Source organism: Cornus florida, unplaced genomic scaffold (assembly GCF_030987335.1).
Source record: "Cornus florida cultivar Cherokee Brave unplaced genomic scaffold, ASM3098733v1 CherokeeBrave_3.0.0_Hap2_Chr07, whole genome shotgun sequence".
Lineage (NCBI taxonomy): Eukaryota > Viridiplantae > Streptophyta > Magnoliopsida > Cornales > Cornaceae > Cornus > Cornus florida.
In genome coordinates, this window is record NW_026775577.1 from 2738489 (window position 1) to 2756387 (window position 17899).

Genomic DNA, 17899 nt, shown 5'->3' on the forward strand with positions numbered 1-17899 from the left:
TGAGATATTTTTTGCTTCTATTTTGGAACTTTATGCATGAATGACTCTTTGCGCTTTAATAATTTAGGGTTGGGTCCAATCTTTTCAAATGATTTTGATAGTTTATTGTTCAAGCATTTCAAAATTTGGTCACTCGAGAATATGCCGAGTTTTGTTTCAGTTTGAAGAAAACTCGTCACACCACGTCATACTCCCATACAAAACTATTAGTAAATTAGAGTCTCTGAAGAAATTTTGACATGATCTGAAATTAATGAGTTACAAAACTAAGTTTGAAGACAAATCGTGAAGAAAATTTGACATGATCTGAAATTAATGAGTCATACAAAACTAAATTTGAAGACAACTCGTCACTCGACATCATACAAAACTACTAGTAAATCAGAGTCCGACATCAATCACAACCGACAAAATTATAACTTTATTTAAAAATTTTACTCGAATGTGTCGGATTGTGACGGATTGTGATTGACAAGAATTTTTCCCTCGTCCCACCTCTTCGTTTACGAAAAATTTAGAACATATTTTAGAACGTAAAGCAGACCACGTGAAATGAAATAATCAAAAACGATTTCAAAAACCGTAACATGCACTAAAATTTCACCAGCAACACCCGGATATTGGCAGCCAAATATCATCTCATTGACACCCAAAGACTTTCCCAGAAACCAAGTAAGACGGTGCAATGATTCAAATTGGTATCAGAGTCCCAATGAATGTAATGTAATACAATCTTTATTGGATGCTAATTGTAGGTTTTTCATGTACAAGTCCTAATACTTGCTTGTGGTTCGAGTGTTAGCCAAATAATGGAATGTAAAAATGGTTCTATTTTCGGTTTTCCATGCATAAGAATCTTAAACCCTATATAGTTAGGTTAAGAGGGAGAAAATTGGAGAAACTAGCCCGTTATAAAAGTGGAAGTGTGTCCCAAAAATGAATGTAATTTACAGTTCCTATCATTTTTCTCCATCTTCATTGTGTCAATCGATTCTAATTCAGCCAACATTCTCGAATACTCGAGCTTTTTATCTGCAAGTTCACTTCTAAGTTGTTCCACCTGCAACAAAGTCGAAGAGTAATTTTTTAGGAATATAGTTTTCCTCCCTAAGCAGGTCAGAGTTGAATATGTTTCTGTTTTCACAATTTGGTTGACAAAAGACCCAGGCATTTTATAGATGCAATAACATAGAGAAGGGTAGTGCCTAAGGACACACATAAAAGACCTGTTTCCCTAAGTTTCTAAAAACAGAAATTTTGTCAACATATCTTTTAGCTTTGGATAAAACCGAGTAATGGACGTACATCTTCTCATGCAATCAGAACTTTGTACAGGCCGGATGATTTCAAAACGGAGTATAGTTGAAGAATTTGTGTAGACCATAAAAAACTCCAGAACATCACAGTGTCATGCAAATTTCTTACATTTGCAAGTTGTTATAATTTATGCCATATAAAATTAATGATGTACCTTTAGCTTAAGTTCTTTCTCCCTTTGCTCCGATCCCATTAACCTGGAAAAGATAAAAATGAGAAATCCACAGAACAATGGATGCTTAAGAAATGGTTTTGTTCACAAAATCCTTAAATGAGTAAGAGTTCAATCGAGTGAGGTGTGGGGCAACTTAATGAGACTGTGAATTTTATATAAATGTAGCTAAGCATTTCTAGAAGTGAACTACAAGCAATAACTGAAATATACTTTCAGGTGATGTAGCAGTGCAAGTCGGGGCAAGCTTGGCCAGTGAAGGTCAAACTGTGCAAACTGGATAGAGAGACTGGTGGGAACTGAATGCGAATTACAAATCATAGATCATACTAATCTAATTAAAAGTTCACCCTCCCAACTCAAGTATTAATTTGAAGTTGCAGGAGTATTTTGTCAAAGCAAGGACTTGGACCTAGGAATTATCTGGCTAAAACATGAACAAACGTCTAAGCACATGCGAACACATTAGACTAGGAGCCTTGGCTTAGGCTAGCCAAAAGTCAAACAAGTCCAAATTAGGCAAAGGTAGGAAAGTTCAAAACTTCAAATGTCGTTTGGATCCCTCATTGGCAGGTCAGTTTCAGGTTGATTTCCCGGAACGTATTGGCCCCAAGTTGAGGTTTGCCAAACTGTTTATAAAGAGTGCATTCACGGTCAGGGTGCTTCGCTTGGGACCTAGATCCTCAATTATTGTATCCCTTTATCTTGACTTTTTGCCACATGGCATTGTCATTCAACTAAGTGGATTCTGTAATATAATGAGGCCGCCTATTCTCGTATTGACTTGGCAATAGCAGAGGGTATGCTGAGTTAAACAAGAACAAAGTGATGAGAGTAGCCAAACCAGATCCAGTGCAAACTTCATAACCAAATAAAGTAAATCTGCGCTGTACTTACCGTAAATGGAGTTTCTCATTTGCTTGCATTAGGATAGTTTCTTTATCATTCAACTGAAGCTCATTACTACTGGCAAGCTACAAGACAAACACAACAATAATTAGTGACAATGACTCCTCTTTCAACATGTATACTGACTACTGAAGAGAGAAGGTAGAGTTGATGAAAAGAGAATTTTCCAAGCAGATGTCTTAGTTAAAATAAATTACTCCCCACCTTGCAGAAGTACATATTAATGCAAGAAAAAGGAATAGACATGTTTGAGAAACAAGGTCCTAATATATCTTGTACACCATCAAATATTCCAAGGGACATCCCAAGAGGCACAGAGGAGGAGGTTAACTAGTTACAAATGAAAGCCGCACATAAAAAGAATAAAACAGCCAAAAGTTTATAACTGATATATCAGATGGTTCTCATAAACATTTTGAACCAACAATTGAACAAAACCAACTCTCCAATAACCATATGATAAAAGTATTTGATATAGCTGTTTGAACATGCATTTTCTAGTGGTAATCGCAGCAAACAAATAAATAATTCAGTGAGATGTAATTAAAAAGACTAGAAGTGTAAGCAGATCAAAACATTTCCATTTGTATGGATCAATACATATAAATTTCTTTAGTCAAACATTAGATGGCATTCCCATGGTTGATTAAAATTTTGATAAGCATATTTTAACAAACCTTTTCGACTCCAATGTGCAGGGTATCAGCTGCATAGGACCCTGATCCTGATGGCCTTTTTGCATGTTCAAGTTCCATTGCAGAAGCTTGTTCCTTCCTCTTCATATTTAGTCCTGCTCGTAAATTGCAAGTCTATATAATATGGATCAATAAGGAATTTTCCAAGTTTCAGCCCACAGTCCACACTCACCGATAATTGGTTCCAGCAACAGAAACTTCAAGCAATTCTAATCAGAGAAGCCAACCAAGAAAGCATTGTTGATTCAAAGCTTACCATGCTGGGAAGGCACCGACACTGGAGAAGATTTCTTCTTACGCTGATAACCGATAAATTCACAATAGCATTCCCTACCAAGATTAAGCAGAGAAACTAACACACTAATTAATAATATGCAACTACAAGAATCAAGTACAGAAAAATTCATACTCATCAAGATGAAAAAGGAAAAACAGAAAGCTTATGAATCTTATGAATGAATTCAACAAGAGCTAGCTAACATAATATAAAGATCATAAAATACATGAATTTAAGTGAAGTTCTCTTCAGAGCTCACAAGCAGCCCAAGGGTTGAAAATTAGTAACAACAAAATATTTCTACAAAAGTAACAGTTGGCATTTTAATCTTAAAATTACAAATTTACAAAATAATGTCTAATCTCACCCTCCCTTCAGGATTTGAGAGGTCAAAAAAAAAAAAATTGTCTCCATAGTTTCAGCAGTAGTATTAGATTGATTATGATACGTATTAAATGCCTAAGGGCAGTATCTTCAATGTCAACACATAATATCCAAGCCTGAAAGGAACTCAACACCTGTTTCTTAAATTTATAAATAATTGTTAGATTTTGTACGAGTTTGAATAAGATCATTTGTTCAACTTTTTCCTTGAAATTGAAGAAATTCCGATCCAATTTGACTTCCTACGGTACTCATTAATATCCACAAGAGCTAAGTGAGTAACGTGTAGCTTACCAGTATTCCATTGTCATTTCCCTTAAACGAGTTTCAAGCTTTTGAAAAAGGGGTGTCTTCTCAAAATCTTGCTTACTGTGAATAGGCTCAATAAAATTTGCTTCCAGAACACCTACCAAAATACAATTACACCATTCACTTACTATTCACTACAATCCAGATATATTGCAACTTCAAAACAGAATTTTGAAGTAATAAGAGATAGTGAAGGGAGGATTAATCATACTCACCAACAACTCCTCTTCCATGACGGTTGGTTTTATTGACCACATGCCAAAAGGGCTGCCCAAGAACATAAAAATGAAAGTTAAGCACAACAATGCAAGAAGTTCAGAACAACCCCAAAAAGAACATATTAGAGTATTCGCAGAAGAATATGCTGTTATATAAGTCAAAGAATGTATACAATGAGAATATGAAACCTATTAGAGCATTATGTTCAATTTACTCGTGAAACATCCTGCTTGATACATAAAAGAAGAATTTCAATGAACGACAATCATGTAACATATAAATCTGATAGGACATCTTCTGCAGGGAGATTCTGTATCTAATTAAAAGAATTAACTAGTTCAACCATTTTGTGCTTTCTTAGCTTTAATTTCAACTTCTGAACTTGTATAGTAAATAGAAGTTATTATAATGCAATGACAATGTCAAATACTAAAAAATATTTTTAAGTTAAAAGACAATAAGTCTCACCAATATTAGACGGTTCTTATGGTAGATATTGAACCCATGGATATCAACATGTGGAGCATCCTTTAAAAATCCTATAGTGGTGACAACTGCTGCCTGAAAAATGAAATCAAGAGGCATGGTGAAGGCTACTAACATATACGAAAAGAGAGAAGGGAAGCATATTACATAGATCAATTCTCTCCAAAATTCGATCTCTAGAGTCAACAAGAAAACACTACAGAATAATTATTAATCTATTTACTCATATATACCTATGTCAGATTCCTGCCAAGTATCATTGAGAATGGTTACTTTCCCATTTTTTCAAAAACTGCAAGTGACAACTAGGATGGGCCATAAATATGCAATCTTATACGAACCTCCATACTCCCACCAACTCGAGGCTTATATAATATGAAATCAAAAAACTTGAGATCATTGGCAATATTATGATGCTCGACAACTCGTCCACGCAAAATTATTTTGAAGCTTTCAGGTAGCCGTAGATACAGAATGGATATATATACCTGTGGACCATGAAAAATAACTTTACCTAACTCTGTGCAAGGAGAGATCTTTTGGCATATAAACTTTGTATGGTAAATTATAAACATACGCGGAGAGAATAGCGGTAAAGATTAGCTATGTGATGGTCAAAAACTGGTTTTGGATGGTGACCTTTCTGAATTACTTTTGGGCCTACACTGATATGAATATCCTGCAAGAGTATGATTAGAAATAGCCGATCCAATAAGCATGACTTAAAAAGATATTTCAGAAGGAAATGAAAGCAAAAAGATGGAAAGATACCTCGGCATCAACATTAAAATCCAGTTCTAAATCCCCATCATCATTTAACCAAAGATTGTAAATAACAATTTTTGTTCCATGCTGCCCTATATCATCAAACTGTCCACTGAAATTAATAAGAATGAAAAAACGCACAATAGGTTGTGTATCACCCTACAACACCATATAATTAGAATATTTCTCATAGAAATCATAGCTAATAACATAACCGGTCTTCCATTTAACAGTAATAAATTAGTCTATGTACATACTAGAATTAACACAAATCACCAGTCATTCCAATATACCTTGGTCAAATAACAATTTTATATGATTTTTAAGGAGCATTGGACATCCCATACAAAGTTAACAAGTGCCTTTTGTTTTACATAAGAATATGAAATAAGTAAATGGTGTGTGCTTGTGTGCGCACGCGTGCCCGTATATGTCATATTTGACGTTTTCTTTTTAGGGAGAAAATGAGTCTGCTTCTTTTTACAGCAAACGAGTCTACTTGTGACTGCTAACACTTTCATTTTACTTTTCTCTAGGTAGGCAAAATGGGGGCCGTGATTAGTAGGATCCTTAGAGAAGTGAGTACTGAGAGGAGAGAGAGAGATGTCTATGAAGTGTGGATGTGAGAGTGATAATAGGTAGTGCAATGCAGTGCAGAGGACCTTTTAGTAGTGTGGTGAACTGGAATGCAATTATGGAAGGCTTTGATAAATTTATTTAAAGGTAAATAAATAAGTATGAGCGCCTACAAAGGGTCTCTCTTCAGAATGGCGTGCAATTTGGTGATGCCCCCTCGCATGAATCAAGCCAAAAATTTACAATATTTTGGGAAAAGGAGGAAATACATCACAGAAAGTTATGTCAAGTTTCATGCAAAGAGATGTCTTTATATAGAAGATTGGTAAAGTGGTGGATGATGGTGTTGGGACCCTAGAGTTGGTTTTTCCATTTTGAGAAGATTTACCCACTTTTAAATTCCAAGAAATATGGAGGATGCAATGCTGGAAAAGAAATGACTTCACCTTTTTCAGCATTTTTTTCTTCTTTGATGGGGTTGGGGGGTTGATTCATTTCTACTACAGAAATTTTTTTAATTGGTAAGTATAATTTTTTTTAATTAATTAATAAATTTTGTGCCGCAAACTGCTGTTAATTTGGTCAGGATGGCAACAACAACAATGATGTTAATCCTATAAGGTGGTTAAAATAGTGGCGATGAGAATTGATAAGGTGAAAGTGGTGGCTGTATTGATGGCATGTCAGTAATTATTGTTGGTGGAGACAGTGATGCCAATGATGTAGCACTGAGGGTGGTGGTGTTCATACAATGCCAATGGTGGTGAGGCACTTACAGTCGAAGTAGCAATGCTGACAGTGGCATGGTGGGGGAGACAATGGTAGTGATAATGGAGGTGCAACAATGGAAGTTGGAAGTGGCGACAAGCGCATATACGCTTCCACTATCCAATCCTTCACAGCTAATAGTTTATGAAATGACACAGTCCACAGGTGCAATTTGAAATAAAATTTAAGCCCTCCAATTCCTTCATTCAAATCTCCAGAAAGGATTTAGAAATTCAATTATTGTAGGCTGTAGCATTTTTTCCCCCTCTTGAGCAACTTTTGATTGGCTTTTAGAATAATCTTTCCCGCAAGCGGATCTCTTTTGAGTTGCCAAACTGTTGGATCTTTTAATTTGGAGAGTGACTCCTTATCTTCTTTGAGGCTTTTGCAAAGATGTGATAGGAGAACTCTGAGAAATCCGAATTCATAACTTTAGAATTGAATAATTTACTATTTATGTCATTGTTTAGGATGCACATTTCTTTTGCAGCATGCTTAAGTTATTTTCCCAACATTTCTTGAGAAATATATGCCTCTTTATTCTAATATTTTATACTTGAGTGGACTAAATAGTAAGGCGTCCTTTCCTTACCAAGAGAACAGGAGAGGCTTACCAGAAGAGAGAAGGCAAGCCGGACCAAGGAAAGAAAAAGGTAACTTCCGGATAGGGGGAAATAATCTCTCTAGCGTTTTATACCGTATTTGCACATAGGTCCACCCATTTGATTTTGTGGTATAATATAATGCTATTCAATTATGAGAAAGATCTAAACTGTTGCTTAATATAAGGGCAATTTATGGATTTCAATAAATGAAGTGTTTTCTTTTTTACTTTTCTTCATAAATAAATCACTTTGTTTTCATTTGACAGTTTTAACTATAGTGAAGAATTGATATGTCCATATAACACATCAAATGTTACCAAAACAAGACTAAGTGATTTATTTCCACTGAACATCCATAAAGCCCCATTATTCTCTACCAAACCATACACACAAAAATGTAAAACCTTAGCCAAGCATACTGTTGAAAGATATAAAAAAATTGAAAAGAGAAATTAAAACATGAAGAACAAAAGAATATAACATGGTTTAGCCACTAGAGCTTACATCCACGACACACAAAACTCAAAGGGCTACATCTCTTTCATTACATTCTCTCTTGATTTTGTTTATGATAACCACCTCTATTTATAGGTGAATTGGGGAAGACTTGTAATAAATGAATTACACAGAAAGGCAAATATAAATATTGCAACTTCTTGTTGCCCAAGTATGGCAACATTAACATTCTGTCAATTAGTGATTTAAGGGCTTAAATCACTCCTATAATTATTCTCCTAACACATATATTATACTTTTTTAGGGTGTAACAATTTTTCGTTCTCTTTTACTTCTTGTTGTTAAGCAGAGGCTAAATTATTCCAAAATATCTCAATTATAAAGCAAAAGCAGCATGCAAATGAGAAGCTTTAAAAAGTAATTTTAGTAGTATTTTTATTATGTTATAAGCTTACTTGCTTTAGCAGTGTTTCTTCTGTTAAATATGGAGACCACTGCAACAGAATCGACAGGTTAGATGAAAAATTCTCTTTACCATGAGGAAGCATGGGCTTGAACTTTCTAGTTGATGCATTGAACTCATAATCCACCTGTATTAATTAAAAGGGGGTAAAAACTAAATTGAGTACCAAAAGTTGGGTTGATCAAAGAAAAACTAACAGCCCAATCATTATAATTTGAGCGATATTTAAATCAAATTTTAGAAAATTCTGTATGCAAGAAAACAAAGTTGTAATACTATTTTAAGGATTTTGTCTAAACTCTAAAGTAATGAACCTGGACACAGAGCTAGATCCTAATCAGGATAAGGGAAAGATCCCCATTGGCTGGCTGAATTTTCAGTTTCTCAAACAGCCAAAATGAACAGTCACAAGACTCCTGACCAGGTAATAAACTAAGCCAAAGCCTCAATTTATGATTGCATGCGCTTTTATCAAATTTGCCATTATCCAATGTGGTTTTCTGGCATCAGCAAGTATGCCAGATGTGTATCAACCATCTACAGTAACATGTACACCTAACAACAGTTAACATGGATACCTGCATCTAGAATTTGCCTAAAGAATAGACGATAAAAGATTAGAAAATTTTCATAAGTCCTATTTTTTCCTTCTAATGTACAAAGTCCTGTCAACAATATACCATTATTTCCTACTTTTTGATAAATGTTTCCGAATTAGTTCTAAATGTCTCAAACTTCCAACTTTACATGGACTTTATACTTTGTAATTATATATTTCATTCTATTCTCTAAAATAGTAATATTATTTTTTATTTAAAAGCTTTTGAATAGTTAAAATTTATAAATTGACAAAAAAAAAAAAAAATTCAATTCCGAAGAAAATGTTAAGCGTGTTTCAATGGTTAAAAAGAACACTTTACAAAACAAATCCATTTTTGCACAAAAGTTATAATTGCAAAATTTAGAGCTTTAAAACCTGTAGAATGAGAAGGTATAAATGGAAGACTGAGAGCTTTAAAACTTGTATGGAAAAGAAATTAAAAAATAGGACTTAATGTATCTATTGAAACTTTATAACACTGACTGGTAATTTCCCCGGAAAGAATTCAAAATTAAAGGTACCAAGATGTCCAACTCACCATTGGTACAACTATTTTGCCATGGCCTGTTTGTCTCAAAAAGGTATAAGAGAGGAGTCCGATACTTTGACTTAGCATCCTAATCATGAACACAAAACTGATGTAAATAAGAGCACATAGAGTCAAAATACATACCTATACTGAATTGGTTGAGGAAACATCATGTTTCAAGATGAATGCCGGAGCAGGGTAGTAAAGTACTTCCATTTCAATTAATAATTACACTTTGGAATATACATATGCTTAGGGAAACCAAAATTCAGATATATATAAATAAAGATATATATATATATATATATGACCACCCATAAAAATTACATATAATAAACCCTCAACGCTCATAAGTTACAACCCAACACAAGGTATGTTATATATGCTTCCAAGAAAAATGGGAATGTAATAAACTATCACCATATTCACAAATGCCTAGAGGTCCAATTTGAAGATTTAATACCAAATTTCATTTTCTGTCAATATAATATAGTGTCACCAGCTGTCCTTTGATAACTGAATTAATTAGGGGAACTGGGCAAACAAAGATAAAGTGCATAAATTGATAATCCAGGAATTTCACATATAGATAAAAAAAAGTTCCCATGGGGTCAAACCTCTTCTTTGAGTGACATGTAAAGACGATAACATCTGCTCCAAGTCTCATAGAACTTGTCTTGAACCCATTTCCATCTGAAAAGCTACAGTCAACCAATTAGTATGAGAAGAAAGGAAATGAGGGAAAAGGTGAAAATGGCCAGAATAATATCCATACACTGTCCGATGGTGGATATCAAGTTCTTGTCTGAAAATCCAAAGCTCATACAACGCCTTAGCGCTTCTGGATCCATTCCACCACCATCATCTTTGTTTTAAAGCAGAAGGTTTCAGGTAAACAGAAGTCAAAATGAGTAATTGTATCCTAATCATTTTGCGATGAGCAAACATAATAGAAAACATTTTCCAGTTTAACCTCAACAACTGATTTCAATAGTCAAACAAGATTCGAATACATAACTACCTTGAATAAGCAAAGCTGGACTCCCATCCCGTGGGTTGGTAATCTCGTCTATAACAACAAAAGTAGCCCCATTTGGTATCTATTACAATGGCAAACATGAATGAATAGTTTTAAAATATGCATAGCAAGAATAAAATCACAAACATAGACCACCAATATATAATAATATCATCAATAAAGAAACATAAGGTGGTGCCTCTCCCCCACCCCACAAAACATGTGCATGTGTGTTTGCAATTATCCAATGGTGCAAGTCCAAAAGGACATCTTAAATTGAAAGGTTTTAAAAAAATTCTCGTGTTCTAGATAAAATCACTTTTTTATATTTGTAGAAAGAATATACAATAGTATCTACTGCATTGTATATTCTTCTAGCTAATGGCTTCTTTTGACATGTTCAAAATATAAAAAAATTAACAAAAATAGGACAACGAAAATAAATAAGAATTCACCTCATCAACTGCATTGTCAAGCAACTCTGCTATAGCTGCAATTGAGAAGCAATAAAAACAGTGATACAGAAGATTGGATTAAATTTCAGATATAAAATGAAGAAGCCACACCATTTTGTTACATAAAAACTAGAATATAACCAAATGAAATAGATACAGGAAATATACCTCCAAAGGCCCATTTATGTGATGTGGCATTTGAGTGGAGGAACATAGGGTGAACGCTTAAACGATTCTTCCCATCTGATATCAAATTGTGAAATAAACTTCTTAATACATCTACTTTAGTATTAGAGTGCAGACATTTATAATTCGTAATACATCTACTTTAGTTGCTTTATCACACTTTCCAGTACAAATCCTTGTATAGTGTACCTATTCTTTTTCTCACTGTCACTTTTGAAGCTCAATTACATTAGCTTCTTGGTAAAACTCCAATAAACACATTGGATCCATCTTGACCATCCAAATGGAAGCTCAAACTGAAAAATTAAGTACATGACATCACATGCTTAAAGACAAAACACATAGACCACCCACAAATTCAGACTGCCTATATTGACCCATGTGGAATGCAACTAAACTATTGACATGTTACACGAAAAGGAAACACACACGAAAGAACGTATCCTGGTATGAAATTCGACAGCTTCATACTTTGTATTGGAGCTTTAAAACCCTGTTCTATCTCATAGTTCCCAGCTTTCCAGAACTGGCGACAAATTGGAGGCAGACACCGAGAGGGTAAAGATAAAGGGCTCGATTCATCAGCTGGGGCACACGCTCGATCTAAAACACTGGAGTCACTTTCACTTGTGCTCAAAGAATTTGAACTTCTAATCTCCTCAAATATTTTTCGCTCTGACTGCTTTTTGTATTTCCGACGAACCTTCTTGGTTTCAGTTTCATGTGTTCCAAGATCAAAATCTGGTCCCCTTTTACAATCCTTCCCACCTGACTCCACAATCTCATCATCACTACATAAATCTATGAAGTCTACAGTGCTCATCTTGGGCACTGCAAAAGAAATAAAATAAGCAAAAGATTAGAGGATACGATATAGACAGTAAGAAAATGAATCCATGAAAAGAACACTGCTGTGAATCACGAAGCAAAACTAGTTGAACAGGTTCAAATGCTCCCATAAGTTAAAATGAACATAAGATCTTCTACAGGAGCTATATATCAAAAGGTTGCACATGAAATCTCTATCAATCAAAGAACATGTACATCTACTTTCACCAGACGGCTTTTCAACCATCTGAAACCAACGTAACTAGAAAAGATCACTGTTTTTTATTTTTTAAAAAGGTTAAGCAAACACACACACCCATTAGTGCTTTACCATTAGCAATATCAAGATTTAAAGTGTTTTCCCAATTTCTCTAGATTTCACGTGTTTTCCCAACACAAATCAAAAGAGATGCCAGCAATTACCAATGGCGAAATAGAAATTCACATCCTTCATATCCAACTAAGGGCTTTCTCCAATGGGTAGCAGACAAAAGCATAGTAAGGGCCTAACAGTATGGGCCATTAAACCAGAACTTCCAAATTGGCTCCACCAACCATCACAAAATGCATACATAAGAAGGTAATCTAGGTTAAACTATTAAAATAGAAGCTGTTTGTGAAAATTCCTAAAAGAACTTCCAAATTAGCTCAACCAACAAAAACAAAATGCATAAATAAGAAGGTAATGTACTTATACCCAGCTAGTTATTGAAACTTTGAAGTCCAAAAGTGATCAGTTTCTAACATGCAAACTAAGACCACTCTAGACACTTCAAATTCAATTCACATACACACACAGAAACACACACACATAGCAATGCCCCATACGAGACAGCTGAAAATAGACAAAACAGCTGAGCATGGAGATCCCAAAACTAGAGTTTCCATCAATCCAAATGAAAACCATTGTACTCATAAAAACTTGCACAAATCTATGCAAATAATTAAATCAACAAAAAAATAATAATTAAAAATTACTGCATATTAAAAAAATTAGAAAGGTCATCGACTTTTAGAAGAAGGAAGATCTTGTCACCTCAAATCCAGAAACCCTGCTCAACTTTTGGAGGGCAAAACAGTAGGCTCTGGTACCGTAGCGTATGAAGAAGAAAATGAAAAGTAAATTAAGAGCCCAAACACATAAAAAAAAAAAAAAACCAATATTTACGAGCCAAAAGATAAAATTGATTTGAAAAATGATTTGGAGTCCGGTTCTTCCAAGAATAACCGTTTGTGGGCCAGGCCTCATAAATCTTTTTAGACCTGTAGTAGTAGTATTTTTGGTTCATTATTAATGAAGTACTCAATATATATGTCATTTGAAATATATATATATATATATATATATATATATATTAATGGATTTTGACTTATTTCAGCAATTGATTTAAATTCTACTTGTTTAATGTTACCATTGAAATTTAAATAAATAAATAAATCAAATGTAAATTGTGGAAGGATAGGGCAATGAAACTTAAAATATTCAGTGATAAAATGAAGCAATAGGGTGTAAAGATATTATGGCTATTTTTTTATTTTTTTTATCATGTTATTGTAATAGGGTGTACTGATATTTACACACCGATCCCATGTCAAATTTTGATATTATCTTTACTAAATTGCTACAAAACAAAACACGTTTCATAAATTTTGGTAATATCTTTTACTAAATTGCTAAAAAAACAAAGCACGTTTTGAAAGTAAAATGTCTACTTGTGCCCAGAATGTTGAAAACGTGATGTAGGTCTAGTTCCTTAATTATAGGCTTTTTGGATTTCCAAAAAATAGAAGGAAAATGATAAAGTGCAAATTTTTTAACAGTAAGGGTCCATAAAATATTTTTTTGTATTTTCTAGTGTTTGATATTGATAGGCTATTTATAGGCTCCAAATGAAGCTTCATTGTATCTGTAAGACATTTGTAATCTTTCTCTCCATGCCAAGGGTGTCATCATGGATGAATTAATCCATTGTGGACCCCACACAAATATAGATATATATATAACATTTGAAAAATATTTTTTGTATTTTTTAGTGTTTGGTATTTTCAAATTCAAAGAGAAAAATAATTTCCCAAAACTTAAGTAAAACAACTTATCAATTAGTTCTCCAAAAGTCATTTTCTGGACTTACCAATTTCACTCTAATCTCCTCAACAAAGCATATGGCATAAAAAAACGTCAATCAAGTACATAGAAGAGTTATATACGGGCCAAAAAAAAAATTTAGAGAAAAAAAGAAAATGACTCTTTTACATGTGTTATAGTGACCAAATACAAAAAATTGTTAAGAGAAGAGCCAATAAAGCACGAGGCAAATCTCTTCTTTAACAACAATTATACACTTTTCTATTTTTGGTTTCTTCAATTTGTCTTTATTATTATTATTATTATTATTATTTGTAATCATTATTGGCTTAGTGATTAACTTGTAGTATTACTTTCTAAAACCTTAAAAAATAATTCGTAAAGTGGAGAGAAAATTTTTTTTCACTCATTGCATTCGATGATAGAGAGGTTTGTTTCGATTTCTTTATATTTTTTCAAAAATCAATTGATTATTTTTTTATATTTCTTGTCAAATAATTATTATTGTTATAAAAATAATTGAACCAAATCGATAGTAAGAGAAAAATTAAATAATCAATGACTCAAATAAGAATTATAATTTTAGTTAAAAAATTGTTTGGAAGACGGACACCAAAAATATTTTCTGTGAACATGAAAAAATGTTACATAGAAAATATATTTCGCTCAAACAAACGGAGACTAAAAAAAAAACAAAAACTTGAATGGGCTTAACTGGTTGATGGTTCTTTGAATACTGAAAAAAAAAAAAAAAAAAAAAAAGTGTGTGAAAATAACATGATCAATCAAAGAATCAGATGGTGCTTTTTAAGGAGGCTGTTAAAACTTGAAATTTGAAAGCTGGACTCAACTTTTTTAAGTCCAATAAAGTCCTAATCAATGAACTTTAGTATATCACAAAATTCCAAGGAAAGATACCAAATCAAAATATGAAAATTTTAGCTCTAAGTCGACGTTCATTTCATATTTTCGGCACATGGAACTAATTCAAAGTCTAATGATTTTGATCCACCACTTTCATGCCAAATAAAATACTTGGATAACTCAATTCCATAACTTGCATGTGACGAAACTATTCCATAAGAATTTTGATAATTTTAGCTGTCACGTCCCCAAATTGAAGCCCTCATCCCATAAATTAGCCGAATTTCACACCGGAAAACCATTGCTTGGACATGGGTTACAGATGCAGTTTTCCAAATTTCATCTACATTCTACCAAACACATATATACATATATATCTACCGTTCGACATTCTTTCAATCTTATTATACTAAAGAATGTGCTTGAGTGATCTCATGTTGTGCATGCGCGTGTATAGATCGGTATGTGTATGTAAATATAATGTAATTTTTTTGAACAGTTTTAGATTTGCAATTCCGATCAACAAGAATCATATCAAGTATGTATTACTATTATTAACTAGAAGTTTTAATAGACAAGTTACAATCATATATGACAACATAAAGGGGAATATCAACTTGCATATTTATGTTCACACACACACACATATATATGCATGATATACCTAGTCTCATGCTTGATTCTATACCTACCACATAAAATATAATAAAAATTAGATATAAGGTACAGTCAACCTCAGGGCGGCTCAATCTAATTTGAGCCTTAGGCAAAAAAATAAAAAGTGGCCTTTTTAACAATTTAATTTGCGTTAGGCGAAAAAAAAAAGTAGCCTTTTTAATAATATAAATAAAATTAGTCATAATTCAAAAACAAAATATACAAATATATATACACCCAAATTTATAATAACAAAAGTTAATAAAATTAAAAAATAATTAAAGAAAAAGAACCATTTAACCTGATTTAAAAAACCCAAATCCAATACTTCTACAAATTTTCAATAAAATAAAAATGTGTTTATAATAACTGTAAACTTGTAATAAGAGTGAGAGGAGGAGACTTATCCAAAAGAAAAACATAAAACATAATAAAAAATAAAATAAATAATGAAAAAATTTCGTCATTTTTCCAAACAACATTAAATAGATATTTAATATTTTACTGTTGGTGTATCTTACCCAAAATGTTTTTAGTGCTGCTGTAAAAAATATGAATGAGAGAGAAAGAAAGAGGGAAAAAAAAAATTTAATGATACAAATTTTTAGGGCCTAAAATTAAATTTCTATATTGGTTTTATTGTAAAAAGTGAATGAGAATAGAAAAAAGAGAGAAAAAAAGTCATATAAGGAAGTAAATCTTTGGAGGGTAATATTAAATTTATGTATCAATTAGAGTTCAACATAAAGAGGGAGGAGAGAGAAAAGAGAAAAAAGAAGAAGTTAAATGAGAATATAAATATTTGAGACCTAATATAAAATCGAAATGAATAAGGAGAGATAAAAAAGATAAAAAATAAATTATTTTAGAATATAAATATTTGAAACCTAATATAAAATCGAAACGAATGGTGAATAAATAACAAAATTATTTTAAGATATAAATATTTGAGATCTAATATAATTTTTTTATATTTATTAGAGTTTAATAATATTAAAAAATAATTATAGTAGAACTTAATATAAATTTTTTTTAAAATTTTTGAACTTTTCTATTGGCTGGAGCCATACGCGATCGCCTAAGCTGCCTAAGGATGGAGCCGGCCCTGGTCTACTTGCCTTGGAATGCCGCCCTCCTCGTCCTCCTGATCTTTTCTTTTCTTTTTTTTTTTTCTTTTCTTTTACACGTTATAACATACGTAGTACTGTATATATTTGTAGTGGTGGATTAGTCAAGGTCAACGACTCTCACGTGACAACCATCTCCCCATGCATAATGACACATGGCATTCTAGGAGCATATGTGACAAGTGTCTCTTCATAAATATATACTTCTTATTTATTTCATTCAACCCCTTCAATTCTCAAAATTTACAGATTTTTTCCTATATCAACTTAAATCTTTACATTTAAATTCTTTTACCAACTAAATAGCTTAATTACATTAACAATTGAAACAACAAATTTTCAACCATTGAAACCTACTCTTCTTTGGACTCCTTTTCCTTCTTTCTAAGAGATACTCTACTTTGTTTTCCCCCCTCTGGCCATGCACCTTTCTTCCTTCTTTTCTTTTCACGTATAATAAAATAATTAAAAGAGATTTCAAAAAAATTAAATCTAAAAGAAAACAGTGTTTATTGTAGTTCATTAGTAAGACAAAAATAAGATTACAGAATAAATTTTAATGTAATCAACTAACAAATAATCAAACGTAACATGCACAACAATTTTCACCGAAAACACACGGATATTGGCATCCAAATATCCTACCATTGACACCCGAAGACTTTCCCCAAAGAGGACCGCAATCACCGGATTGTAAATCGGTAACAGAAACCGAGTAAGATGCTGCAATGGTTCACATTGTGATCCATATGCTTTTCCCAAATGTATCAGAATCTCAATGAATGAAATACTACAATCTTTATTATAAGCTAAATTGTTCGTCGTTCATGTATAAGTCTTAATACCTGCTTGTGGTTCGAGTGTCAGCCAAATAATGGAATGTAAAAATGGTTTTATTTCAAGTTTTCCATACCTAAGAATCTTAAAACCCTAGAGTTAGGTTAAGACTTGAGAGTGAGAAAAGTCGGAAATATTAGCCTTTATAAAAGTGGAACTGTGTCCCAAACATTAATGTAATTTACAGTTCCTGTCATTTAGAGGTCAGAAAGCTAACTACATTCTTTGACATGCTACAACCTGCTTTACCATCTACTTCAACCAAAAACACTAAGGAGGCTGCGAACTATACCTCGGGTTATGAACAACA

The 17899-nt window shown here is 32.9% G+C and overlaps 1 protein-coding gene across 4 annotated transcripts; it reads right to left on the minus strand.

The window, feature by feature from the left end:
* Positions 1-657: 657 nt before the first annotated feature.
* Positions 658-13271, minus strand: LOC132315748 (protein MICRORCHIDIA 6-like). 4 transcript variants are annotated; one of them, XM_059814141.1, is made up of 20 exons: positions 13055-13271; positions 11662-12021; positions 11173-11247; positions 11005-11039; positions 10553-10631; positions 10307-10396; positions 10149-10224; positions 9541-9619; positions 8394-8528; positions 5540-5638; positions 5346-5447; positions 5110-5256; positions 4751-4843; positions 4279-4330; positions 4049-4160; positions 3350-3423; positions 3076-3188; positions 2387-2463; positions 1472-1514; positions 658-1060 (listed from the first exon to the last, which is right to left on the minus strand). In XM_059814141.1, the coding sequence occupies exons 2-20, from the start codon at positions 12011-12013 to the stop codon at positions 902-904; spliced, it is 1992 nt and encodes a 663-aa protein (XP_059670124.1). In that variant the 5' UTR covers positions 12014-12021; positions 13055-13271; the 3' UTR covers positions 658-901. The 4 variants fall into 4 exon arrangements, 2 of the variants coding, with proteins under 2 accessions (XP_059670124.1, XP_059670125.1); XM_059814142.1 differs by lacking the exon at positions 13055-13271 and having other exon boundaries at positions 11380-11767; XR_009483838.1 differs by lacking the exons at positions 658-1060; positions 1472-1514 and having other exon boundaries at positions 2396-2463; positions 3076-3207.
* Between the last annotated feature and the right edge of the window lie 4628 nt (positions 13272-17899).